General features: G+C 50.3%; 1 protein-coding gene across 3 annotated transcripts; it reads left to right on the forward strand.

Annotated features, from left to right (window-relative positions):
• Window positions 1-1,736: 1,736 nt before the first annotated feature.
• LUZP1 (leucine zipper protein 1) lies at window positions 1,737-27,685 on the forward strand. Of its 3 annotated transcripts, XM_040086078.2 has the most exons (5): window positions 1,745-1,819; window positions 17,277-17,412; window positions 17,981-21,250; window positions 22,673-22,837; window positions 23,530-27,685. In XM_040086078.2, exons 3-5 carry the CDS (start codon window positions 18,089-18,091, stop codon window positions 23,563-23,565), a joined length of 3,363 nt encoding a protein of 1,120 aa, XP_039942012.1. In that variant the 5' UTR covers window positions 1,745-1,819; window positions 17,277-17,412; window positions 17,981-18,088; the 3' UTR covers window positions 23,566-27,685. The 3 variants fall into 3 exon arrangements, with proteins under 3 accessions (XP_039942010.1, XP_039942012.1, XP_039942013.1); XM_040086076.2 differs by lacking the exon at window positions 17,277-17,412 and having other exon boundaries at window positions 1,737-1,819; XM_040086079.2 differs by lacking the exons at window positions 1,745-1,819; window positions 17,277-17,412 and adding an exon at window positions 7,992-8,125.

Raw genomic sequence — 27,685 nt, forward strand, 5'->3', positions numbered from 1 at the left:
GCTGTGCATAAGATGCACGAGTTACTTTTATTTGTTCAAAGCTACTACACCCATTTGGATCCTCTGTTGTCAGCTGACAGCTTCTGCTGCTTCCCCATGTAATTTGTGATTTTATTGTGTTTGTCATGTCCCTTTGCCCATCATCTCTGGCCACACCTGCCCACATTACTTACACTCTGCTCCCTTGGAACTTTACAGCCTTTCTATCAGCCGTTGTGGGGTTTCTACCAGTGGTGCTTGGCACCCTGCTTTGGGTTTTGGAAACCTGGCACCCATCCTTCCAATCCAGGAGATAAGCATTGCAACTCAGGCTTTGGTGAGTCCTCAGCATGCAGCAGTGCAAACAAGAGCAAATGCTCATTGAGGACTGTGAGAGAAAACTCCTCAGCCTCCTGTGCCACCAGATGCCAGCAGCATTGGCACAGCGAGCTGCTGCTGCAGGGAAAGCACAAGGTGTGATGTGAGGTACAGTCCTGGCCCACCCAGCACGAGAGACGGAGCGAGGGGAGAGGGAACAAAGTGAGCGGAGCTGATAAGGGAGGAGAAAGAAGCCCCTCACCAAGGTGGCAACTGAACCAGCTGCCAGGTGGGGTCTGCAGTGTGAGGGAGAGAGTGAATCCAGGGAATGATAAATGTCAGATCTCCGCATCAGAGTGAGAAACAACCTGCCTGCTCTGTGTCACACAGAAGCGGCATGGCTGCAGCTGCTGGTACAGCGCCCGTGGCAACAAGGGCTGCAACTGACCAGGCTCGTATTTCAAAGAAAAATCTCAGTGGTGTGAGGTTAGAGACTTAGAAACTTCTGTCCAGGGAAAGGAAATGATGTAGAGGAAAACTAAGGAAGCTCTGGCTGCTCTAAGAGAAAGCAATTTTTTTCTTTAATATTTTTTATTGATGGGGACTTGGTGCAGTCAATGGAAACGTACAGAAAGGGACAAGTGGAATGAGGGGTGTTACGAGATGAGGAGGCAGCTCCACTTTTCCCGCAGATATCCCCACAATGGCCGGTATGTTCCGAGCCTGTCGCGTCTCTCTGCCCGGCCGGGAGGCTGGAATTGCACCACGTCTGCTGCGGGCTGAGCTGGGTGTCCTTCACCGCGCCACCCGCCCGGAGACAGCGCCGGGCCCCGCTCACCGCTCAGGGTGAGCACCTTCTCCCGGTCAGCGTTCGGGGAGCTCTCTGGTCTCCGATCTCATCCCGGCATCCCCGGGCTGCAGAGACCAGAGGTGGAACCAACCGCGGCCGGACTGACCACCAAGTCCCAAACTCTCCAAGAGATGGCACTAAAGGGGGGATGCGACGGGAGATGAGGACGAGACCTCACCGTGCCACCTGGCGCGGGGCTCTGCCCTGCTTTTAAAGAGCCGCCACCGCCACCGCCTGCCCCGACACCGAAGCCGCGGGGCCGCAGAGAGGGTTGTCCGGCATGCTCTGGAGCACGACCCCACCGTGAAACCAGCCACGGCAACTCCCGTGCCTCCTCCGCCACACCCAACGCGGCCCCCAGTCCTTCCCTGGAGCCTTTCGCAAAGTTTCCCCTCCCGCCCCGGGCGCCCTCCGACACCCCCCCCAAAATGGCGGCGGCTCCCTCACGGCCTCCCCAGGCCCGGGGGCGGGCACGGCGGAGCCGCGCGGCCGGGCCGGGCCGGGCCGGAGCCCCCGCCCCGCGGCCGTGACGTCAAGCACCGCCCGGTACCGCGTTCCTCCCCTCATTGTCAGCGCCCGCACCCGCCGCCCGAGCCCCGGAGCCCCTCGCGGGCTGCGGCTGCCCAAGCCCGGGCCGGGAGGGAGGGAAGCCTGGCCGCTCCTGCTGCCCAGGTAGGCAGAGGTGGGCGATGAAGGGGCGGAGGGCGGGGGGTGCCCGCAGACCGGCGGGGCGGGGAGGAATTTGAGGCATCCGCTTTGTCTTTGACCGCCGCCGCCTTTCCCGTCCCTTCCCGAGCGGGTGCCTCGAGGCCGGGTCGCCCGCGGGTGGCGGCGGCGGCGGGGACCCCGCTGCGGGAGACCCGGCCCTGCGGCGCCCGCCGGGGCCTCGGCTCCCGCTCGGAAATGGAGCCGCCGTCGGGCTCCTTCCGACGGGACCGGAACAGCCGCTTTCCTGAGCGGAGATCGGCCCCGTCCCCGCCCGGGAAGGGCACGGTCCCGCCGCTCCTCGCTGTCGCGAGCTGCCCGCAAGGAAGTTCCCAAACCCATAGGCTGGGGCTTGGTTGAGATTTTGGAGTTTTCCCGGCGCTTAACGCGTTTTCTGTGCATAACCTTTTTTTTTTTTTTCCCCCACCCCTTTGCAGCAGCCGCATACTCCCTTTCCTGTTGGTTATTTTTCCTGAATTCTCCCTTTTTTCCCAGCCCGCCCACGTTTATCATGTAATTAATAACTTTTTTTTTAATATATGTGCTTTTCTGATGCTCTGACTTTGTTAATCACTTCAGTCTTCTTTGCTCCCCCGTCGCGAGGAAATTAATTGATGGAGCATTGTGAAACTTTTCTTTGCCTCTTCCGAAAATTTCTTAAACTTAGCCCATTTGGCTTTGTCAGGTGTCCCATGTGCTGGCATGTGAAGCCAGTGGCACAGCAGACCTTCGCTGGTTGTCCTTGGTGATTGCGCTTTCATTGCAAATCTGCATTTTTGCCCCCCTTCTAATGCTACGTCTGAACCCTTTAAACCAATTAAACACGAGTTAAAGTGACCATCCCAACTAATCAGCACATTCGAGTTAGGTGCAGTGGGATGAGATTTTAATTGGTGCGTAAATTCTGTTAAAATATTCCGCAAAAATCAGGGGAAGGGGTGCTCATCGCGAGTGTTGGGGTTGTTCCTTGCCGAGTCTCTCGCCCAGAGCCGCTGGGGCGGGTGAGCGCAGCACCACGGCGGTGACAGTGGCAAGGAGGATTTTTACAACCTGGAATCGTCCGTGGCATTCCGTGTTTAGGGGGGGAAAAATGCAGTAACTTACCGCATGCCTACAGCCTCATGGCGGAGGTATGCATCTGCTGACCTGCAGGACATTCTGGGGCGGGGGCAGCGGTGTTCCCCGGTGTTACAGTCTGTGCGAGCACGGAGCCAGCAGCTCTGTGCTCTGCTCAGCTTGTGCTGGCACGTTTCGGCAGGGACAGCGTGCTCTGTGGCTGGTGTGCTTCTGCGGCACTTGCAGAAGTGTAATTCCTCCATTGTATCGGCTCTGCGGCAGTAAGGGCTGCACAAAAGGGTCGGCAGCGCCTGCCGGGCTGAGATCCCCACCCTGGGAGCCCCGAGGGAGCGATTCTTGTGCAGGGCCCTGGCGTGCAAAACCCCTCTGGGCATGGGACCCCCTCTCCGGCATCCAGCCTGGGCTTCTCAGGGCGGCCAGCCCTCTGTAACGCTGCGAGGAGGAGGAGGACGTGGAGAGCTGATTGCTGTGTCTCTTTTGGAAATGTGTCTCGAAGTTCCTGGGGGAAGGAATGAGCTGGGGCAAAGGGAGTGTGGGAGAACAGCTCAATTCAAGAGTAGTCAGATCCCCCTTAACTAACCCCTGTGGCTCCTGACCTAATTAGTTCTTCAAGCCCAGCTTCCTCATAATGCTATGAAATTAGCATTAGGTTGTTATGGTGAAGTTTCTGAAGGCCAATCTGACCAATGTTGACTTCTAAGAAGTAGAAATAAGTTGCAAGTGCGTAGACTTCTTGCTAGCCTTCTGGCTGTCTCTGTGTTCTGAAAATTGCCCAACTGAGAGTAAATTACTGATTTTCTTTATTTAATGCGAGGCTAGGAATTGTAGGCAAAAATAACTCTTGTTAAAAAAAGAAAACTCTCAAATGTGGCTATTACAAGACATGGTAATATTTAAAAGCCCAGCGTTCTTCACAGACTCAACCACATTATTTTGTGTGTTCAAATGGGTTGGTGATTACATCTTTCATTATGACCTTACCAGAGTATTGTACCCAGGGACTCTGAGGCTGTGCATGTCCTCCATGAAACCTTTCCTTCCCACCATGGGCAGCAGCTGGTAAGGAACCAGAGGCCTCTTTGCTCACAGAAGTTTTTCAGAAAGTATGGCTGGCATTGCTGAGTGAAGTGACAAAATAAAGAGGACAATTTTGATACAATTGTTACACTAAAATGAAGCATGTAATCTCTTTAGGAGGTCGTTTTGATTGGAAGATTCCCACGAGGGTGATGGTTCATAGCAGTGATATATTTCACACTGACTAGTGGACTGCAGATCATGGGAGCCCTGGCATCACGCTGGAATGGAGCACCTTTGTTGTGATGGTTATGGCATGGTTGCATACCTCTTTGCACGTCAAAGGCCTGCTGTACAGGCTTTTAGCCTTGCTTAATGGTTGTATGAGCGCAGATGAAATAGAAAGCATAGATGTTTTCAAATATTTGGTGACAGCTGATGAGCAGGTGTTGCTTGCCAGCACTTCCTGCATTCCCAAAGCTGTTGGTTGGCCTTGTCTTTCCATACTGTTGTTCCCTCTGCTTTCAATGGGCTGAATCCTTTGGAGGGCTTTAGTCTTTTAACTGGATCTCTTCTTCCCTCTGTAGTGATTAATCTCCCTGTCCAAGCTCAGCTGTTTGCCAGGGTAACAGGGGCTGGCAGCCTTCTCCTGGTGGTGACTGCAGCACACTGTGGACAGTCACATCTCCCTGGACTTGAGGGTTCAGAGCTGGTGACAGAATCAGTTTGGTGGAAAACCCACAAACCATTTGCCCTTAACTGTCCAGATTTAGGAGCCTTCACAACCACCCCGACTGAGGAGGCGTGCCAGGCATGCCATTCCCGTGAAGTCGGTGGGGTTTGGATTGATTCAGCAGCCTGAAAACCAGTGTTTTTGAAATTATCAAATATAAAGTGTGGCATTGGATGTCAGCCATCAGAATGTGGCAATTTAGGCCTTAATGCTTTTGTGTCTCTGGTGGTGTCTTAGGTTTTGGCAGTGATGTTCCCCTGCTGAGGCCCTAATCTTGGCAGATAAGGGCTTGTAAGGAGACCTCAGCCCTGTGTGCTTTAACCCTCACCAGGGTGGAGTAAGATATGCAGGTGCACCACACGGCTTTACCTAAGCATGACAGAAGCATGAATGCTGTGCACAGGCAGTTTCTGTTTCCTTTTCTGTAAAAGAAAGATGAGAATATTTTGGTGCTTTCTTGCGATGGTTGTGCAGCGAATGTAACGTTTGTATTCCTGAACGTTTGAATTTCTCATAGAAACACAGTCCAGAAAGGTGAATGCACCCTGTGAGTGATGGGCTGAAAGGAGAGGGGGTGTTTAGTAAAAAATGAGTTTTAATGTTATTCTTAGCACCCAGCCCACTCTGCAGCCTTGTCTCTTCTCATAGTAAAACCCCTAAGGATCCACACCGATAACCTCTGGAGTGAAATGCGGAATTTCTTTGCTTAGGAACAAAGTTGCCAATATGCAGGTATAAAGTATAAGAAGGCATAAGCTGGTAAGTTTGTTTCTGTGTGACAGTGAGTGGATGAGAGCAGCTGCTTGCTCTTGTCGAGCTGGAGGAGAGATGGGTTTTCACATCCTCTCCAGTCATGGATTTGGGAAGTGCTACATCAGTGTAGGTGGGCACTGAGCCTGGATGAGGTGGGTTTGCCTTTCCCCTTGTGCTTGCCTTCTCCTCCAGGTGCCCTTTCTAGCCCTTCCCCAGCTGACAAAAACTCCATGCAGTTGTGTTCAGAGAGTTGATCTGGGTGAAAATTAACCATCAACCTCCCCTTCCACTCCCTTTAGCCCTGCCTGATTCCCAGCCTGGCTGCAGGGCTGCTTTACTCTGGCCAGGGGAGGGGAGCACGAGGCTAGAAGGAGGCAAGGGCAGTGCAGAAACACCTGAAAATGACTTTAAAACTTAGGTTTGAGGATCTGGTCCAAAGTTTGTGAGGTTACTTGTGCAGTGGCAGCATCCCTTGAGCATCTGGGCATTGCTGTGTGCATTGATGTTTCTGTCACCACCATGCTTTCACAGTGAGTTTGGATGTGCAACCTTTGCAAAGTTCCTGCTCGTGCAAAGTGCTGCCCAGGTTTGGGCAGAGGAGAAGAGACATCATGTTTAGAGGACTTCAGTGGAAAATTTTCTACCTCTATTGAGTCCCAATCTTTTGAGCCCTGTTTGTCAGAGCTTCATTGAATTGAGCAAACCTCAAGTGTCCTCCTAGCAGAGTAACTTCAGAGTCCTGTCATCTGGACTCTGAGCAGCTGTATTGAGCTTGGGCCAGCAAAGTGCACCAGTCTCACGTGTGTAAATACTTTGTGTGAGCTGGGAACTTCTGTATGGCTGCTCCTTGGCCTGCTGCAGCATAGTAGCTGTCATCCTGCCCTGCCCTGCCCTGTCTGTCAGGACCAGCTGTCCACACGCCAGCCACGCTCGCTGTCCTCCCTTGGCTGCAGGCGCAGGCAGACTGGTTCCATGGGCAGCTCCTGCTCCTGACAGGTGGGCTCCTGGGTGCTCTAGGATGAAGTTATGAGAGACATGCACTGTCAAGTGTGGATGCTTCCTCATCACTCCTCCTTGCTGTCTGCCCTGGTTTGTGAGGAATGTGGTGGTTTTGCTGCTTCAAGTCACAAAGGGGAAAGTGTAGGCTTTAGCGATTTTTAATCTGTACTGGGTGGACAAGCCCCTGCATGTAAACATTTATACTTCTGAATTTACTTAGCTAATTGTTTTTTAAGTCATAGATTAAGTCATAGTTTGACCTGCTGTACTGCCCAGGCCATAGTATCAAACCTTACTTAGTATTGAATTAACTCATTAACTCAGCCGGTTTTGAGGTTTGTGATTTCAACTTGCAAACTTGATGCCTGGAGCAGGGGGAGGGGGCGTTGATGTAAATAAGATTTTTTTTGCCACAAAACTCCCCCATGTTCCTCGCTTGGATTTGTGATTGTTTGGCTCAGAAGTAGCAGGACTGATTTCATTCAGACCCCTTGCAAATAGCGTTGTGGCTATCCTTGACTGTGCACTGCACGCCTCTGAGAAAGCAGAGCAGCAGGAGATGAGAACCAAGGCTTTCTTAGCCCTGTAGGATTCGGCTTTGGTGGTTAATATTACAAAACCACTGGAGCTTGGGGCTCATGTGTCAGGCTGCGCAGTAGGAGAGGAAAGCATCTGTGGCTGTAGGCAGGTGATGTGAGAGGGCTGCCTGACCTGTGTCACGGCACAGCAGTCCTGAGGAAGGTGCTTTCTGCTGGCACACGTCGCTCTGCTCCAGGACAGCGGCTCTCCCACCATGGGCAGCGCGCAGCAGCTCATCCCACTGACTGCTCCCTTCTCCCCAGCGGGCCCTGGGGCGGGTGACAGACAGCGCACTGCACTGCAAGTGCCAGCGTGGGTAAAGGTGTGGGAGCAAAGGGGGAGCGTGTTGTTGTGTGGCACGGTAGGGCCCACGTTCCTACTTCTCCTGAAAGTGTTGCAGTGTTCTCACTGACCTCTAAAAATGGTAGCTTCATCCTAAGCTGAAAATGTCTTTCTGCATGACTGATCACGATGAACATGCGCTCAAGCAGCTCTTTAATTAGCTCAAGAATGTTTCTCTTTACCTTGGATGCTTACTTTTCACACTTTCCTCTGTTGCTGCATGCAATGCAGTGCTTGCAGAAGGGTCGCTCTGGGCTGTGCAGCGTGGCTGTGCTGCCTGGTGTCGTCAGCCCTGCCACCCGTGCTGCTGCATGCCGCACAGCTCTACGGATGGGAGTGACAGCTTTTGCTGCAGTGCTGCACCCTCGGTACGTGTTGCAGCAAAATCCGTCAGGCTTTGTTTTCACGTTCATCCTCAAAGTTGCTTTAATTAAAATTGCTTCTGTATGCATTATCTGGCACTTCAGGTTCAGCACTGGCTTGTGTCTTCCCCACTGGATTGATTTGAGGATCACAGGTTGTGTTTCCGAGGCTGCAGAGGCTCCAAGGTTGTGCTGATCATCTGATTCCACTGCAGCACTTTTAGCTGCTTGTGCCTTTGAGGTGCCTGTGCCTCACGTGGGAGTGCAGTGGGATACCTTAAAGGGAAAATCTGATGAAACTTCTTAAAGAACTTGTTGTTACATGTGATATCTTAGTGGAATTTACCGGAACAGAATGGAGATTCCTGACCTAGGATCTGCAACAGAGCTGCAAAAACGTTAATTTCTCAGGTAGTGTGAATCATTTGGAAATATGTCTGTTTTTACTGGAAAACAATAATTCCTGGATGATAATAAATAACTACTAGTACTGCTTTGTGGTGAGAATTTGAACTTGAAGCAATTGAGAATTCCTAATGAAGTCTCTCACTCTTCTGTCTGCATCCCATTCTGTATAGCTGCTCATCAGGATTGTTTTTAATGCTGCTCAGTGTGACTAATGTCTTTGCATAAAGGTATCCTGTGTAACGTGGGTGTTGACGTTCTGTGCTAGTTTTGGCTGTCAGTATATTGTAAGCTGCCTGCATATGCTCTAAAATTCTCTGGATGTTACCTTTCTTGCACTGGGCAGAGCATGGGAACAAGGAGCACAGTTTGGAATAGTTTTTTTCCTTTGTAGCCACTGTCAGAGCTGCTGTGAAGGAGACAGAGAGTACCAGCAGTGCTTTGGGAAAGCTGTGAAATTGTGTGTTTGAAGGTGACTGCAGGAGCAATGCTGCAGTGGAGCTGTGGAGGTGGGGAACTCTTTTCCAGCAACAGTGGGAAGATGGGGAGGCTCTCTGGGGTGTAGTGTCTGCAGAGCATAGACCACAAACAGGCTGCTGGTGGCTGGTGTACCAGAGCTGGGCTGAAAGGCTGGCTGGAGCTGCAGGCAGAGAGAAGCAGGAGCTGCGGAGTGCAGGGAAACAGCTGTGCCCTGCTGACCGCCTTGACTGCCGGGTGACACTCCTTGGGTCTGGGTCACCGGCCCCTCATTTCCCTCCTGGAGCAGCAGGACTGGCAAGCCCCATGCTCTGGCTTGCGTTCTCTGGCTGTCTTACGACAGAAACGTGCTCCCAAGTCCTTACACTCAGATCATCCCCATTCACTTTTCCTCTGCTGCCTACGCTTTGAGCTGATTTGCAGAGCAGGGTGGGTTTTAATTTTTTTTTTAGTACTCTCTGCCATGTGTGCCTCTAGGGACTGCTGCAACTGCTGGGGCATGTGGCTGAGAGTTCAGCACAGTCCTTGCTTCAGAGCCCAGCTGTGTGTGAGCTGGTGGGGCACACTGAGCATCTCTCTGCTAAAGCAAGAGTGGCAGCAGCCAGCTGCACAGGCTCAGCAGAGCATTGGCAGCATGGCAGTCACTGCATGTGAGGCAGATCAAGAGAAGGCTCTTCTTTTCTGCTCAGTGCTGCTAAGGTGGTGTCTGAAGGGCCATGAGATTCAGGTGGATATTTCACTGGACCTAAAGCCCCATCCAACTTGACCTTGGACACTTCCAGGGAAGGGACATCCACAGCTTCTTTGGGCAGCTTGTGCCAGTGACTCACCACCTTCACAGGGAGGAATTTCTTCCTAATATCCAATCTTAACCTGCTCTCTTAGTTTGAAACCAGTGCCCACATCCCATCACTACAGTGTGTGGTAAAAATCTGTCTGTGTCTTTCCTATAAACCCTCTTTATATATTGAAAGGCCTATAAGATCTCCCCAGAGTCTTCTCTTCTCCAGACTGAACAACCCCAACTCTCTCAGCCCTTCTGCACAAAGGTATTACAGCCCTTGGATCTTTTTTTGCGGCCTCTTGAGATCCCACTGCCACTGTAATTTTTCTGAGGACTCCAGAATTCCAGATGCAGTGCTCCATGTGGGGTGTCATGAGAGCAGAGCAGGAGAATCACTTCCCTTGACCTGCTGGCCACAATTTTTTTGATGCAGCCAAGAACCATTGTTGGCTTTCTAGGCTGCAAGCACAGACTGCAGGGTCATGTCCATTTTCCTGTCCACCAATACCCTCAAGTCAGTCTCTGCAGGGCTCTCAATCCATTCCTCCACCGTCTGAACTGATGCTGGGTATTGCCCCATTCCAGGTGCACAAGAGTTGCAGCATGGTAAATTCCAACTGAACATAAAGGAAAATAATTTTCTCCCTGAGATTGTTCTGACAGGAAACAGAGCCTGAGGGGTTGGGGCATTTCTGACCCTGGAGATTTTCACAACTTAATGCAGTCCTGAGCAACCTGCTCCAGCTTTGGGCACTAACCCTGTGTGAAATCAGAGCTGGACTGAGGTTACCTTCATTCCCTTACTGCTAACTGAGATGAGAGAGAAAATGTGAATTTCCTACTCTTTCCCTCCTCTGTAGAAAGGAGCAGCATGGTGGGGGAAGCAGCATGGTCCTGTCTCGGTACAGCCACACCAGTGCTTCCTTCCTCTAAACATCCTTCCTTCCTTCAGTCCAGGGAGTACAAGGAGAAAAAGGACACATAAATAACAATGCAAGTGAGTGCAGTTAGACAGCCATGTCCTGGAAAAGTCCTGGAGGGCATCCTCTGCTGCCATTTTTGCCTTATGCACTATTTCTCACTCTCCACTTCTTAAACATGCTGCAAGAAAAGCATATGCCCTCTTTGCTCCAGTCTTCATTTAGGATAGGATTCGGATAAATTAATGCTTGGCATTAAGCCTGTAGATTTCATCATTAGCACCTTGTGTAATGCTTGCAGGAATACCTGTGCTCCAAGAGCAGTAGAATTTGTCTGTCTGCTGTCCATTAGTTATCAACCTTGGATATCCAGGACTTAAAAGCAAATGCAGGCTGCCCTGTAGAACTGCCTTGTTAATACAGGGTATTTCAAGATTGTTGGATTTCTGGCAGCATGAAATGGAGAATTTGGATCAAACTTTTCCCACGATAGTCATGAGTTGAGTGGTGTCTTGGAACTTGCCAGTGAACAAAAGAGCTGCAGGTTGGGAGCTCAGAAGAGGGGGGAAAAAGCTGGTTGTTAAAAGGGAGTCCAAGATCACAATTAGTATTTGTGGTACAGCCAGGGGACAGAGTTACCAACTGTTTGCATTGGGAGGCCTCGAAGGATCTGGAGATTACTCACGGTGCGCTGGTTTGCCAGCCAGCCTTCATTTACCTGCGCAAGTGGCTGTGAGACTGCAGCCGTGGTCCACCCAGCTCACATGACCGTGGGGAGAAATCACCCGGCTTTGGCTGCGCCGCCAGTGACTCAGTGCCCGTGGTGCGTGGGTACCTCGCTAATGGGAGGGCGTCCCGCTGCACCGTCGTGCCCCGTCTTGCCTGCCTGCTGTCCTGGCTGCTTGCTCAGTTCAGCTGCTGCTCCTGCAGGGCGACCAAGCGGCTCTGGAAGAGGCCCTGAGCTGGTGCTGGCACCTTGGTCTGGTAACAGCACCCAGGGTCTTGCTTCAGAGCGTGCAGATTTCGTGGATTGCAGCCGAAATGTTTGCCTCCGGCTGGAAGTGATGGTGCTGGTGTAACCCAAGCCGGTCAGCCTCTGTGCCAGAGGCATTTCTCGTGGCTGACAGGTTCCTCCTGGACTTTTCATGGCAGTGATGTTAACCCTGCTGTTCTCCAGGCAGCTGAGCTGAGATATGCTGCTAGTCTCTCCCACATCTCTAACAAATGTTTGTCCAAAAGCTGCGGAGTTGAGCTTGAGCTGCTGCGGTGCTGCCTGTGCCAGAGTGTGCCTGCATGCTGAGCACTGCAGCTCCCCTAACACACAGCCCTCACCCGAGGTTTACAGCTCAAGTGTAAAACCTGGTTTGCTCCAAGAGCAGCAGCAGTGACACCTGTAATCTGAATCAGATTCCCTGGCTTCCTCAGGGAATTCCTTCCACGAGTCTCAATTGCTACTAATTGCAGACTTTGTTCAGCCCTTTGCATTTAGGCGGCAAGCGCAGGGCAGGCCAGACTGCTGAGCGTGCCTGCAGAAGTGCTGCTGTCCATCTGTCCCCGGGCAGGGTCCTGAAAACGTGCCAGCAATTTAATCTGCATCTGCACTAAGCAGGGCAGGTGGTGGATTTGCATGGGAGAGGCTGTGTGGGGTGTTCCAGGCCAGGGCAAGCTCCTCACAGACAAATCGAGGGAACAGCAGCCTGCCCTCGAGAGGGATCCCCTCAGCAGGAGCAACGCTGCAGGGACTTGGGATAAATCTCCCAAATCAGCAGAAGTTTTCTGATGATCATGATTCTTTCTAGTGGTAAGGCAGTTCTGTTCGATGGATAGCTAATGACTTCTAGAGTTGGCCTGCAAGGCACAAGCTGGGCTTATGCTTGAATATTGAATTTTATCAGAGTAACTAGTCCTAGATGTCTGCTTAGAATTTTTGAGTTAAAGAGGCATTAGTAAAGATTAATGGAAAATTAAAATTTAGACACTTACTGAAATATGAATGATGATTTTTATTTCAGGTCACATTTTATTGCCTCATGCTACCATGGCATCACAGTCTGAGGGTCTGTGCAGTGCCTGCTGGACCTGCTCAGAACAAAATCCTGTGTGCACACAGCAGAAGGAAGTGCAGGGCAAGGTGTGCAGAGAGGACAGGGCACCTATCCTGAAATGGAGTTGAAGTTGAGTGTCTGAGCTGTTCCCAAAAGGTTTTCCCTACTAGGACTAAGGAATGGGGACAATCCTGATCCATGGGTCACTGATCACATCAGTGCTGCCTTATGTTTGTACAATTCTTGGCATGGCTTGGCCTGGATCTTCCCAGACATCTTCTGGGGACGGCTCAGAAGTTAGCAGGGTCTGTCATGCTTGGAGGCAAAGCAGGTTTAAAAGGACTGGTTTAAAAGATCGTTCTGTGCCAGCTGGCCTTGGCACAGAGGGCAGGCCTAAGCCAGGCTCATGTACTGCTACAGGTGTACAATAATGCTCTTTTTGGTCCCTGATGACAGTGCAGGCTCCAGGAGTCCATTCATCCACCTGGCCTTAACAAACTGGGATCAGGGGAGCAATCATCTGACTTTTTTTGTCTGTGGGGAATGCCTGAATATCTTTGTACTGAATGCACTGCTCGAGCAGAATACATTTTGGGTACACGGGTACCACACACAGGCTGATTCCTGCCTGCCCTTTATTTCTGTCCAAGGCAGAAAATGGATGGATTGGGAACTGCAGCAGTCCACGAGAGGCAGCAGCTATGGCAGCTCCTCAAGCTGTTCCTGTGGCAGGGAGCTGAAAGCTTTCCTTTTAGCACTTACAAACTTAATTGAATGACTTCTTCCAGGGGGAAAGTCACAAGAGTGTCCAGTTGTCTGTGCTACAGAGTTCATGAGTTTGTGGGTTTTTTTTTTTTTTTGGGAGGACCTTTGGAGCAATCCCAGTTTTCTGCAGGGTTTGTAGGGATCTGCGTGGAAACCTCCGAGTGGCTGAGGCGATCTTTTAGCCAGAAAAACTCAACAGCAATCAAAGGAGTGTTCCTGCAACGCTGACTCAGATGTCCTTCTACTCTGTTAGGAGAATGGAATGTGCCCTGTATCGGACAGGATGCAGGGAAACACACAATACTCTGTAATTTTCATGCCAGCAGGGATATGTTTGTAGCCATGTGGCTTGGGTATAGTGTTAGGAAGAATGTGAAGGTTAGAGCTGCCTATGCCTAATGAGCAAAATGATTCAGAGACGGTTCTGAGTACCTGAAGTTAATCTTATTAAGTGTATTGTACCAGACAGGCCTTTCCCAGCTCTGTAGATGTTGCTGAGTGAAAAATTGTGTGGGTTTGTGCTTTCGGGTGTGTAGCCAATTTTGCGGTGTGGTACTTGTCAGATGTGCAGTGTTAGTTCCTGTTTCACCTGGGCAAGTGTTTGTGACAGGACAATAAAGGAGCCCAAGAAGATGGTAAGAGCTCTATGGTGTGAGAGCAATGGCTGGAAATGGATGCCTGGGAAGGAGGGAGAGCGATGGGGGAAGTGTGCAACCACGCAGATCAAAGCACTCTTCTAACCTGCAAGTTTTGTCTCAAGTGGCCTTGCTGAACAAGGAGTGGGTCCCCCGTAGGAATAACTTTGAGGGATTTTTATTCCATGAATGTGTCCAATTGCTGCTTTATGAACCCATGAGGACTTCTGGCTTCCATAACATTGTGCAGCAAGAAGTGCCCTGGTGTGCCACTACATACAAGCACAAGTAGGGCACTGAACAGAGTGAGTCTGACCAGAGACAAGCAGAAGGTAACAGGATGGGACAAGGGAGTAAAAACACCAGCAGGAACCGGGATTGATGGCCCAGCCTTCAGCGCAAGCCAGACAGAAGAGGGTGGAGGGAATAGCGTTGTGCTTGAAAGGTAAGATCTATGGTGGCCAGATGAAGAGGGCAGAAGAGCAAGGTCAGGAGTCAAGCTTATTAAAGTGACAGCGTGGAAGGTAAGTTGGAGAAGGGCTTTTACTGTATGCTGAATATAATTATATGCTGAATGAAGTTTGAGAAGCACAAAAGATGCAGTGGTGCAGGAGAAGAAAAGGAATAGAGGAACAGGCACTGTAGGTCCAACTGAGGTGCCTGTCTGAAGAACTTTGGGTTCTTCACATTCAATAATCATTGACATATTATTTCATTCATTTTTCTAACAATTCTCTGGATCTTGCGTGCTCTGAATCTCCCCTGCACCTTTCCAGTTAGTCTGGGGCTTTCAGCTAGCCCAGGGGTGGCTCAGCTACCTTCCTGCTAGCACATATCTGGGGACTGAAGCGATGGTGAGAGCCATGGCCCCTGGAGTCCTTTCAAAGCTGAGCTTGGTGGGGATGGGAGGGGAGGGATGGAGGGTGAAGGAGGTGGGAGACCTCTGTGTCCAGTAATTATTACAAAAGCACCACTGAGCTGGGGCTGCTTTTCCCATGCCATCTGCAGGGTGCTGCCAAGTTTGTGACTCGCTGAAGAGATGCCTGCATAGTGTTTGTGAAATCAATTGTGACAATAAAATCTGCTCCTGAGGACAGTACAAGTGGCAGCATGGGAAGAAATAATGCATCTTTCTCAGCTTTGACTCCAGTGCAGGATGGCACATGGGAGTAGCATGCTGAGGGCCTTTGGAAATATCAATCCATTTCTGATCAAGAGCTCCAGAGTATGGGTGACATCTTCCTTGCAATGGGGCTCCCAGGGCAAGGATGCCACTAGCAGCCCTCTTTGGCACTTGTGCAGGTTTACACTGCTCTGCTGCTGAAAGGAAGGTGCTGCACCCAGAGCTGCTTTCAGTGAGCCCTTCCAGTGTGAGTCGAGCAGTGATTTCAAGGGGGAGCCAGAGGAGAGTGGCCGTGTAGAGGAAAGCAAAATCTCTGCTGTGCTGTGCACAGTAAAGCACGACTGCTCAAACCCCAGTGAGCATCTGTGGCTGGCTTTGTGCTCTGCTGCTTTTGCACCGGCCCTGCCAGCTCCATGTAAGGAAACATTTTATATTGCAAGGAGAAAAGCAATCACTGGGTGATTGGAGTGTTGACGCAGGGTCAGTGTGACTCAGTGATGTGCAAGATCCTCTCTGACATCTGCAGAGCCTGCTGCAGTGTCTCACACTGCTCTGGATGCTATTTGGTGTCATAATTCGAGTTTCATTGAAGGTTGTGGTCACTGTGGTTATTTCTGACTGCTGTCTCATATTGTATTAGCCAATGGTCAATCCAATTCCAGATTACTGAGCTTCTTCCTGACTTTTAGAATTTCCTCTCCTACTAGATGCAGCCAGTTCTGGACAATTCATCCCTCAAAATACGTAAGCATCCCCAAAAGTCACTTGGCATTTTGGCTGTGTGTTCAGTGGGGCCAGGGAGCCCCTGTCCCCATCCCGTGTACGCAAACACATCATGTGCCTCCTCAGCTGTCCCAGGAGGCTCCTAAATGCCTGCAGGTGGCATGCAGGGTTGATGTCACATAGGGGACTTTGCCTCTTGTTTTATTCCCTTTTTCTTTTCTTTAGTGTTTTTCTCCTGTTCTCATGACTTTGTGTCATTGTGTCAAGCCAAGAACCAGGTGCTGGAAAGAGCCCACGAAAGGCAAAATCGTATTAAGAGAAACTTTTCCTTCCTTCTCTTTTTTACTGATTGAAGGCTCTGGCCACAGTATTGCCATTTGCTGCAATTTGTGACACCTGTGTCCTTTTTCTATTTAGACGGTAGATAAATTTTACTTCACAAATGAAGGATGACACGCTGGACTCCTCCCAGCCCGTTTCACCCTGGGGCAGGGAAGAAAAGTCCCAGTGGTGCTCTCAGCACGCTGAGCTGTGATACGAGCACGATTCATCAGCAGCGTTACCATACGTGAGCGTGACACGTTCACACTCCCTTGCATCCGTATGCAGCACCAGAAACCTTTGCATTAAAACTGCAGGTGCATGTGCACGTGGGGCAGAGTCCAACCAGCACATCAGCCTGTGCTTCAGGTGGGAAAGTACGCAACAGGAGGATTGTTTCATCAGCTTCTCCCTGACCTGCCTGGCCTTTGGGGACTGCTCAGAGGAACTCCCTCGCTACCCCAGGTTTTGCTGGTGTACATCCACAGAGCTGCCCTCATGCCTGAAGTGACTGTCAGCCACCTGATGTAATTTGGGTAGTCTGGAGACCTGCACTGCCTAAGGCTCCCATTCCCCAGAGGTGTCCAGACACTCCTAGCATTGTGTTCAGTGCAAAAATACAGTTCCCAGGGATATTCTGAGTCATAGTTTAGCAGAAAATAGAACAGGGTTCTAAGTTCACCCCAGCATTTGGGGAAGCGGAGGGAGTATGGATATATGCTCCATCCATAAGAGCAAGGACAACAGCCCTGCCCTGCTCCTCACCTGAAACTGGGCCACCTGTCAGCTGAGGAATGCAAACCTCAGCCTGTGTGGTTTCACAACACACAGGATCCCGAGGACTCAAACTCCAATGAGGCAAATTGCTTTTCTATTCTCTGATTATAGCTCTGCTTGAATCTATTGATTTTCAATTGCCTTTGATGAGTGCTGCTCTGCAGAGTCTATGGGAAACCCTGGCAACCTCAAGAGCAAACAAATAAATTAGTAAAAAGAGATTGTGGACTCAGCCATTAATGATTCCCATTCTTCTTTAGGATTGGGTAAAGCCAAATGTGTCACATACGCTGTGAGGATGGGTGCTGTGCCATCTCCAGCAGTGCCACCACTGCGAGCTCACGCTCACCCAGCCACACTGAGGGATGTTGCATTATCAGTATAAAAGTGCAAGCAAAAAGAATTAAAACCTCAAAGACTGAGTGCAAAACGTGCTTGAGGGAGATACTGGTGTCTCCTAGCACTTGACAGACGTGTGTGGCAGCCTCTTGGCTTAATGCAGGTTGTTGAGGTGAAACCAGGTCTTTAAGTTTTATAGAGTAAAGAAGCACACAAGCTTTTCTGAGCTTTCCCAAAACTCTCCTCAGCTTTCAGATCATGTTCTTGATGCATGGCCCCTGGAGAAAGAGTGGCATCAGTCCTGGGGAGACAACTGCCATCCACATCCCTTTGTTGTCACGGAGGGAGGAGCTGTCCTGTGGAAAGTCCTGCTTCCCTGGCAAGGTCAGGTGAAGACAGCTGACCATCTTTTTCTCTTTGAATCTAGGAGACCCTAGAGCTAAGCAAAGTGAGATGCATCAGTCTTGGGTGTGTCAATGCACAGTCCAGTACCACGTACAGAATAATGCCATCCCTGCTGTTGTACTTTTATTCAGTGTTTCCTCTGGCCCAGCCAGGAGGAGCTGTCCCTGAGCTGCAGGAGTGCATCAGCTGCTGCTGTGACCGTTGAGCCTTTTCAGTGTGTCCAGAGTCTCATCTGACTTTACTGGTGGCCCAGATGGCACTGTTAAACTGAACTCTCATTACATTTGTCACTGCCACAATTCACTTGCTGTTTATGAAATCATCCTCTTTTCCTTCCTGTGGTGTTTTTGTTTCAGTTTGGGTTTTTGTTTGTTTGTTTTTGGGTGTGGGCTTTTGTTGTTGTTGTTTACAGTTTTTTGTTTGTGTGTGGTTTTTTGGTGGTTTGGTTTTTGGGGTTTTTTGTTTGTTTGTTTTTCAGGGTTTTGTTTTGGTTTTTGGCTGGTTTGGGTATTTGATTTTTTTTTTCCCCCAATTTTTTTTCTTTCAGGGTGAGATCGCCTCCGCTCAAAGGAACAGTAACATACCAGAAATACACAAGGTGCATACCATTCATCCAGACTAAGAAAAGCTTTATTCTGAAAGGAATAAAATAATCATGGCAGAATGTACAGGTTACAAGGAAACCTCAAATCGGCACCTACGTTTCAAACTGCAGAGCCTCAGTCGCCGCCTCGATGAACTGGAGGAAGCAACTAAAAATCTGCAGAAGGCAGAGGATGAACTGCTTGACCTCCAGGACAAAGTTATCCAGGCAGAAGGCAGCAACTCCAGCATGCTGGCTGACATTGAAGCCCTGAGGAAAAGAGTGCTGAAGATTGAAGGCAAGGATGAAGAAATTAGGAAGGCTGAAGAGCTTTGCAGATTAATGAAAGAAAAACTTGAAGAGGAGGAGAGCCTCACTCGAGATCTGAAGTCAGAAATTGAGCTCCTTCAGAGGAGAATGGCAGAGCTGGAGAAGCTGGAGGAGGCCTTCAGCAGGAGCAAGAACGACTGTACACAGCTGTGTCTTAGCCTCAATGAAGAAAAGAACTTGACCAAAAAAATATCTACAGAATTGGAAATACTTCGAGTGAAGGTGAAAGAACTGGAATCATCTGAGGACAGGCTGGATAAAACTGAGCAGACCTTAACGGCTGAGTTAGAAAAGCTGAAATCCTTAGCCCTGAGCTTTATCACGGAAAGAAAACATTTTAACGAAAGAGAAAAGCAAAATGAAAAAATAATCCAGGAGCTAACACAGAAACTAGAACAAAACAATAAACTAAATAGGGCAGATCAAACTAGAAATGCATCCAACTTGCTAGAAAGGTCATCCAACAATCTCCTGGACAGAAATGACATGAGAATTGAAGATGACTTGACTTCTGCACTGCCTTCTAAGGAGACCAGGAGGAAGGGAAGTGTGGATTACCTGAAACACGTAGAAAATGAAACCAGGAACAAATCAGAAAACCAAAAGAATAAAAACCAGGAAGACAACAAAGTGAAAGACCTCACCCAAGAAATCGAGAAACTTAAAACTCAGATCAAGCATTTTGAATCTTTGGAAGAAGAACTTAAAAAAGTGAGAGCCAAAAATAATGATCTGGAAGACAGTTACTTAAGCGAGCAGAATAAAAACAAACTCTTAACAGGTCAGCTAGAAGAAATAAAAATGCAAATAAAGAAACAGAAAGATCTGGAGAATGGAGAGGTCGAGAATGAAGATGCCAGCTTTTCTAGCAGGGGGAAACACGACCGACCGAAATACAGAGGCGTCATGACCGATTTGACAGCTGCTAAGCACAAGCCAAGGGAGCTCTCACCGCAGCAGCGCCGGGACAGAGCACGGAACAGAGACTTCTCTATCAGCAATGACAGCTACAGCCACAGCGGCAAGCAGGTGCCCAGTCCAAACTTAATCAGCAGAAAAGCAGGGAAAGCTTCTGCTGCATCTGCCCTTTCAGATGCTGCTGCCACGGATACAAGAAGACTGGAAGAGAAATCTTTAGTTTCCACTATTTCTTCCGGTCAGAAGGACGGCTGCATCCTGCAGAATGAGGGGAAGAGATCCAAAGAGCAGCCATCCGTCCTCAGCCGATATCCTCCTGCTGCGCAGGAGCAGAAGTCTTGGAAAGCACCTTCCAAACCTGTGGGTGATCCGGGCCTGAGATCCAAGGCTGAAAAGCCACCTCAGGTGCTCCGTGGCAGCTGCCAGAACGGTGCTGACACACGGGATGAAAAGTCTAACAGAGGAGAACCAGTGGGTTCCTTGGCTGAGAAGCTGAAATCAGGTCAGGCTGAAGTCGGTGAGTGCCTGGGGGACACGCAGCTCCCGAGGGGTAACCACACCTCTTCCAACGGCACAGCCTCGGCCTGCAGGTACCTCGTGTCCTCCAGTGCGCCAGTGTCGGACTCTGCCGGCTCCAGAGTGGAAGCAGCGAGCGCTTTTGCTGCAGCACACAGGCAGCCCTCGGAGGGGAGGCCGAAACGGGCGGCAATGTCCCAGGAAAAGGAAGCCGCAGACACGTCGCTTGAAAGTGTGAAGCTCTCGGCGCTAACAAAGCGTTCCCATCACTCCAGGAGTCAGGAAGACATTCTGCAGGTTCTCACAGGTCTTGATAAAGAAGGCACCGAGCAGTCTTCAAGTGCAGCAACAGATCATGTGAATATGGGGTTAAAAACTGACTCCAGAACTATCCAGAGTAACCAGGAAAGACTTAATTCAGATGAAGAACCAGGGAGAGGCAAAAAATCAACCACTCAGTCAGATTTTGAGACAAGAAAGAAAGTTAGTTCCAAGCAGTTCTCCAGTTCTAGGGGAGTTTTTAGAGCATCGCTTTTTGAAAATGACAAAAAAACTGTGAACGATGAAGACTCTACCAAGTGCATAAAGCCATCAGATGCCAACACTGGAGGACTGAAATCCAGAAGGTCCTTCAGCCCTAGAGAAGCTCTGAGATCAAAAGCCATCATTAAACCTGCAATTGTTGAGAAGGACATGAAGGCAATCATGGGAGGGACTGTTTCAGAGGCAGAGTCAGAAAAACAGAAGTCTACTATTAAAATGGTAACAAATAAAATGACAAGCAGCATCACAATCTTTCCTTCTGAGCCCACAGCTGCAAGGACCACTGCAGATACAGCAGCAAAGGAAAGGCATGTTACCACCAGCAACATCAGAGTTGCTTCAAATGAGCCTTCACCATCCGTAACAAGCAATGTCCCTTCACCCCTTGAGATCTCGATTAATAGAAGTGCTCTGAAGTCATCTGAGACTGACAGAAGTGGAGAGGCAGCGCCGAGGAGTAAAGCTGAAACAGTGGTCTCCAGGAGCAGCATCATGCTAAAGACTTCAGAACTCATGGAGAGGAACAGTGAGACACCTTTGGAGACAATCAGCTGGAAGAGCCACGGCTCCTCAGATGCAGGTTCATCAGAAACAAAGCACGTCACTGTGAGAAGTTCCTGGAGAACGAGACAAGGCCTGCATTCCCTGGAGGACTCTCAAACCAAAGTGGAGAAAAGCGCAACTTTCAGTGCCACAAGCTTGTGTAGGTCCTCAGTGGACCTTTTAGAAGGGGAAGGGAATAGTTCAAAGACAGACTTCCTGGAGCAGAGTTCATCAAGGACGAGTGCCACAGCTAATTCTTGGGGTGCCCCTGAACTGGGTTCCCGAAGGACCAAAAGTAACTTGAGTGCATCTGAGCTGCTGACACGCAGGAGCTACGCGAGTGATGCCGCAGCAGCTGCAGCCTGGCAGCGCACCACGCTCCCTGTGAGTACCCTGTGCTCAGCACTCTGCCAGCTCATGAGGTTCTTTCCGAGTTGTCTGTTACTTGTAGGATGCATGAGTTGAAATTCTTACAGCTTATTTCCCGAGCGCTGCCTCTCCCGGCTCCTGCTGTCTTCCTTCAGTGAATTCACAATTCACAACTTTCTCATGTGTGAATTACCAGATTTAGCCTTATGGAAATGAGATCCATCTGCTTGGGCCCTGTAATGCCACGTGAATAACGGCACAGTAGCATCAGGGAAGGCACAGTCACAGCTTAAGGAGGAGGGTGTGGAGTGCTTTTCGCAGTGACTTTGTGTGGCAGTTTAATTTTGGAGCAGCAATGAAAAAATGATGGAAATGAGCAGATTTGAGTGGGGTTGTGCCCGAGGCGGAGTTGTGGCTCTAACGGCAGCTGTAGAGATAGAGCTCTTTGTGGTAAGAGCTTCATGGTTTTCTCACAGACTCTGGTCTGGAAATGCTTCCTGGGCAGTTTGTAAATGAGGAGTATGAAGTTAACCTGAAAGACTGCAGATACTCAATTGTACTAGATACAGCAAATTGTATGCAACTTGCCCTTGTTGCATATGCCCTTGGAAAAAAACCCTTTGAGGGGCATCTTCAGGCTTATAATGCACCTCATATCACAGCAGCTTGTTTCTGCTGGGATTTGTGTTTCAGTTAAAGGCGTAGCTATCTTCTCTGGCAGAAGGACTGAGCTGTCCTGTGAAGGTATCGCTGTCACCTCTTCCCAGCTCCACTATCCAGTCTGACACTGCCTTGAGAATCTTACATGGGAAATGTGGGATCTGTGCTGGTTTTGCCCAAATCCATCTTCCTGTCTTCCACTGCAACCTTCCCTTTGGGTATTGCCGACATGTGCAAACGTCTCTAAGGAAGCTGCGGGAGGAATTGGCTCTTGTGTGAGTGTGGCTTTGGGAGCCCCAGGGAGCTGCTGCTGGGTGAGTGGGTGCTGCAGCCTGGGGCCAGCTCCCTCTGCTGCTGGCAGCCAGCCTTCCCCAGCTCCCTAGAGACCGAGGCACCTCGAGCACTCTGAGGGTTCGTGTTCCGCACAGTGAGTCTGTATTCCCCTGGTGTGATGCTTGATGGAAATTAGTGCAGATGTGCTGGCAGGCAGGGAGCAGATGAGCAGCAGCAATGTCAGAGGAATGCGTGGTTTTCTTATGCCTCTGACATTAATATGGACAGAGCTGGGCTGTCTGCTGCATAAAATTGGCAAAAAAATCTTTATGAAATAGCAGATAAATGAGGCCATGCCAGAGCTGGCCTGGTGCTTTAAGTCCCTCCTTGCTAAAGGGACTCAAGCCCAGACCTTACACTGCAAACCTGGGACTAGGACCCCCGTGCTCTTCCAGACCCTTCACATACCCTGGCTCCCAACCCTTTTTGTTTTCCTTTGCACAGGATGACAGCAAGGATTTTGTGTCGAGTTCCAGGAGGAAGCAGTATGGCTCCTCTGAGCACCTCCTCCAGGCTGACGCTGCGGGGAAGAGGACAGCCAGCAAGGTGGAGCTGCAGGAGCCTGAAGCCAGCCCCCCTGCACCAGCAGGGCTCCAAGGAGAGGAGCAGGTACGTCAGGGGAGGTGTTACAAGGCAAGAAGCCAATACCTGAACTGACCTAACTCAGAGTTGTCCAAAAAAGTCTCAGCTCTTGTAGGAGAAATCAAGTCTGAAGTCAGCACTTGCCAGGGGTGGAGTGGCTGCTGTATTTTCTGTTATAAACTTGTTTCAGCAAGCTTTATGGCTAAGAATGTTCTCCAAGAACTAAGTGGCACTGCAGCTATTCACCCTCTGGTACATGAATCAATCAGGGATGGAAAAAAACGTTTGGAGAGACAGAGGCAGAGTCCCTGCCTCAGCTGGCAGCTGTACTACCAGTGTTTCTCTGCTGCACCCCTGCTGCTCTGCCCCCTAAACCACCTCTGACTGGACACACAAAGGAGTGGGAAATGCCCTACATTATAGCCATTATGACTTATTGCTTGAAATGTGAAAAAAAAAGTGTATTTCAGCCTCTTCACTTCAGAGGGGGCTTCCCTCTGACAATATTGGGGCCCAGGTGGATTTCTGAGGTGTACAGTCATGCTGAAGTCTGAACAAAAGAATTCCTTTTTCTCCTGGAATTCCCTCTTGCCTGTTTAGCTGTGATCCTGGTGGGATTTGGGATGGCTGCCAAGGGGAATTGCAATCTTGTCTGCAGAGCAGGAACGCTGCAGGGGCAGCCTGGGCTGTGGGCACTCTGTGAGCTTTGTCTCTTGCAGGGCGCTGCCCGGGCTTGCCGGACGTCTCGGAGATGAGCTGCGTTCCCTTCTCAGTGACCACGGTGAAGCAAGAGGCAGGACAGTACCAAGCTCACAGGCATCACCTGTTTGTGACCTCCCCAGAGGCTTCAGCTAGCCTGAAACCAGTTTTGTAATGCGATTTGAAAGGTACAGCAGCTTTACCAGTGAATTGTTTTCCTTCATTGCTGAAGAGGCAGCTGCAGAGACTTTGCTCAGGGGACTTCCACTTTTCATCTCTGTACCTGCAATCTTAATCTTCCCTGTAGGATAGGTCTGTCTCCATATGGAAACTCTGACTACCCAGCCTCTCTGAACAATGGTACTCCTTGCACCAGAGAGAACTTTTTATTCACTTGTGTTCACACCAGATCCCAGCGGCGTCCCTGTGATCACGTCCACCACAACTGAGAGCTTTCAGTTCACGTGGAGTTTGCATTCTCCTGCTACAGCCTTGCTGGCTGGGCTTGTGGTCACCTCAGAACCTGTGATCCCAGCACCCTTTGTCTCTAGGCAAGAGGAGAGTTCCCCAGCGGTTACTTTACAAACTGAGAGGGAAGGAGAGCAGAAAATGTTGTGTAGGAGTTGGTTCCCTATCACTGTCAGTCTCTGCCACAAGCTCTGCATGATCTACCCATCATCACTTGAGATCCTGCACCAGGAAGTCACCACTGAGCCAAACCAGCACAGCAGCAGCTCCTGCCTGGGCCCAGGGTGCCATTTGTCTGAAGCTTCACATGCTACCCTCTGCAGGCAGCAGCTCTGGGGCTTGTGAAAGGCAGTTGAGCCCTAAGGGAAAAAGAAGCAAGTGCTTTTCCTCCCAGACAAGCAGAATGTCCTCGTTCCTTCCCAAAACAGGGTGGGGACAGCTGGATTGGACGCTCGGCCCATCTGCAGTAGCTTTGGTCTGTGCCTCAGCCCCTGGCAGCCACGCCTGGGGCCCAGCTAAGGTCAGAGAGTGCTCAGACAGAGGTGTGTGCCCGCAGGCCCCCAGTGCAGCTGGTGCCACTGTGGGGCACAGACGTCCCCACAGCTCCGGGAGCTGCTCAGGGGCTGCAGCAGCGCCTGCCCTGAGCGAGGGGATGGCACCTGGCTCTCACAGTCCCTCCATCCCATCCCCATCCCATCCCAATCCCATCCTAATCACATCCCATCCCATCCCCAGCTGCTGGGCTGGCCCCACACAGCCACCACTGCCATCCCCCGTGCTGCCTGTCCCTCTGCAGCAGGACAGGAAAACGCTCCCGGCACAAAAGGTCCTTGATCTGTTTCAGAGGTGCTGTGGGAAGAGCTGCACCCCACTCTTGTTCCCACGTCCCACCTCCAGAGGAGCAGGGAGCAGAGGCAGCTGCTTGTGCTGCACCTGCCTGGCCTGGGAAATACACACCTCAATTCTGAGAAGAAAATGATTAAAAAAAAAAAAAAAAATAGAGCTGGTTGCAAAATATCTATGAAAACATTTATGTAAAAGGGATGCGTTTTAGCAACATGATTATTTTTTTATAAAGATTGTTTGGAGGAAGGGAAAAATTATTTTTGAAAAAAAAAAAAAGTTTCTTTTTGGAATTTTAAAGATGTTTTCCCAAGTGTATATTTTTAACCCTTCATTTTATTCTTCTACATGTCATGACATATGTGTCAACTTGCATACCAAGACAAAAAGATAACGCTTTTAAATTAGTACTGAGTGGCAGCTCTAATAATCTTTAAATTATATTAAAATAAATTGTATCAAATGCTCTCTTACCATTGATAGGATAGTGCTAGTAGAATGAGATAGTGGGAAAAAAATTTAAACTCAAAACTCCAAACTAAAAATGAAATTCTGAAGCTAAATTCAGACTTCTGCCCTGCCCCGTGTTTATCAGGAAGGATTGGAAATCCGTATGGATTGTGCAGTGTGGAACCACCGTGGATGGAACAGAGTGCAACGGCTGCGTCCTCCCGAGCACCCTGCTCTGCTCAGCGCTCCCTGGGTCAGGGGGATTTCCTGGGCAGCAGCAGCAGCTTCCCCTGCCTCGGTGTGCCCAGCTCTGCCCAGCAGTGCCCAGCTCAGCTCTGCCCAGCACAGGGTTCCTCTGACTCTGCCCCTTCCTTTCACGTGCCCCTCCAGACTACAGCTGCTGCCTCACAGCCCAAACTCGCTCAGTCCCTGCCTGCTGACCCTGGGAGCGGCTGGGAGGCACCTTGGCACGCACCTGCCTCCTCAGCTGTCCCAGGGATTCCCTCTCTGCACATTCCCAGAGCTGCTGCTGAGCTGGCACCTGTGCCAGTGGCTGTGGGAGAGGCGCTGCTGGGCAGTGCAGGACAGCGCCCACGTACTGAGGAGGACAAGGATCGCTTTGGGCAGGACTGAACGGCCCCATCCTGCTGCAGGACACGGCTGCACGCTCCCCAGGACGTCCCTACGCATCCAGCAGCGTTCTCCTCCTGGCCTTGCTGGCGTGGATGTGCTCAGCACGGTGCTCCCAAAGAGCCTCCAAGGTTTCAGTCGTGGCGAGGAAATCTCTGCATCCCTGTGCTTCACCCTGTGCCTGGCCACGAAACCCCCACCAGCTTCCCAAGGCAGTGCTCAGCCCAAGAACACAGCCCCGTGTCTGGAGTGCAAGGGAAGAGCCAGCAGCAGCAATAGATGTTGGGTTTTCTCTGCCAGAGCAACAGGAGCGCTTTACCCTGCTGCTCAGCTGCCTTAGCCCCAGCTGGCACCGTCTTCAGGTGCTTCTCACAGATGATGTCTCTCCTTTCTCCAGCTGCCTCAGTGATTTGTTCAATATTTTACAGCAGATACCTTGAACTCCTGCTCTAGACTCACCTTCACTGCTTGTAAATACCGGACACAGGTGTCACTTGGTAACTGCACACTGGTTGTTTTTAACACAGCTGAGATTAATTCTGAGAAAGAAAACCCTACCTAGAATGGAAAGGGGCCATGCCCTCTAGTCAATGAGTGCAATAGGAGCTGATTGTATTATTAATCTTATAGCAATGACTTCAGGAAACACAATGTGTTTACTCGAATTGCACACTTTTTTTGAACAGCTGTAAAATAGAGTATATGTGTAAATATTGCCATCACTGAAGAAGTATTTGTAATTTTAGCATATAAATATAACAGGCTTTTCATTAGGCTTGATGATGCACAAGGCCTTGCATCGAGCCCTCGGGTAATCCCAAAGTTGTAAATGTATTTGCTGTACAGAGGAAGTGTTGTCAGTGCTCGCTGCTCCCGAGGAACCTCAGCTGCTGCTCCCTTTTTGGAGAGCCAGCGCTTTCCCCACAAGGCTGGCTCCAGTCTGAGGGCCCAGCAGCTCACTGCTCCATGGAATGGCTTCCTTCACGTCCACAGCACCTCTGCAGCCCCCAGAGCTGCTGCCCAGCTCCCTGCAGGGTGTGGGGTGAGAGCCTGGCCCCCGGTGCTGTGCACTGCAGCACGGGGCAGAGCCGCCGGCCGCTGCTTCCAGAGACACTCGGCACAAGCAAGTTCCTAGCTAGACCGAAGCAATAGTCACACTGGTGTCATCTCTGACCTCATCTCTGCCACCCTTGCACACCTTTGAAGCAATCAGGGCACTGCTCCAGGCTGGGCTGTGCACCCCAACACGAAGCCATCGTTTGCAGCTGCCTCCCACCGTCACACCCCAGGGCCCAAAGGATTCGTCCTCCTGCCCGCCCCACGCGCGGTGCCGGCTCCTGCTTTGGGGAAGCAGCGCTCCAGGCTGCATGGAATGTATTTTTAAGAGAATAAATCTATTTTTTTGTATTTGTGAACATATATTTGGGTGGGGCAGCTTAGTTAGAAGACAAATAATGCAAGAAATCTTTTCATAATCACAGGTTCATCCAAGTTAAGCGGATTTTCCAGGGTTGCAGTATTGCCTTTTCCCCTACAATAAACTCTGTGTCCAATAGAGCTCTGAGCAGTGTTCCACCCTCTAAGAACTTGCCCTGTCTCAGCATGCTGAGTAGAGGAAAGCCAGCGCTTTCCTCGCCAGGCTGCCCATGGCAGCGGATACAGATGGTGCTCACCTCCTTCCAGTGGCACAGTGCTCTTAGTCTGCATGCCAAATGTAAACACACACGTATCTGCATGTCTCTCCTGACTCAAACACTGTCAGTGCTACAGTATATAACCAATAAA

Source organism: Hirundo rustica, chromosome 25, assembly GCF_015227805.2.
Source record: "Hirundo rustica isolate bHirRus1 chromosome 25, bHirRus1.pri.v3, whole genome shotgun sequence".
Lineage (NCBI taxonomy): Eukaryota > Metazoa > Chordata > Aves > Passeriformes > Hirundinidae > Hirundo > Hirundo rustica.

Coding starts and splice junctions, on each gene's coding strand:
- LUZP1 (XM_040086076.2), top strand. CDS start 18,089: ATGGCAGAATGTACAGGTTACAAGGAAACCTCAAATCGGCACCTACGT. Junction 21,251..22,672: donor GGCAGCGCACCACGCTCCCT/GTGAGTACCCTG, acceptor TCCTTTGCACAG/GATGACAGCAAGGATTTTGT. Junction 22,838..23,529: donor GGCTCCAAGGAGAGGAGCAG/GTACGTCAGGGG, acceptor TGTCTCTTGCAG/GGCGCTGCCCGGGCTTGCCG.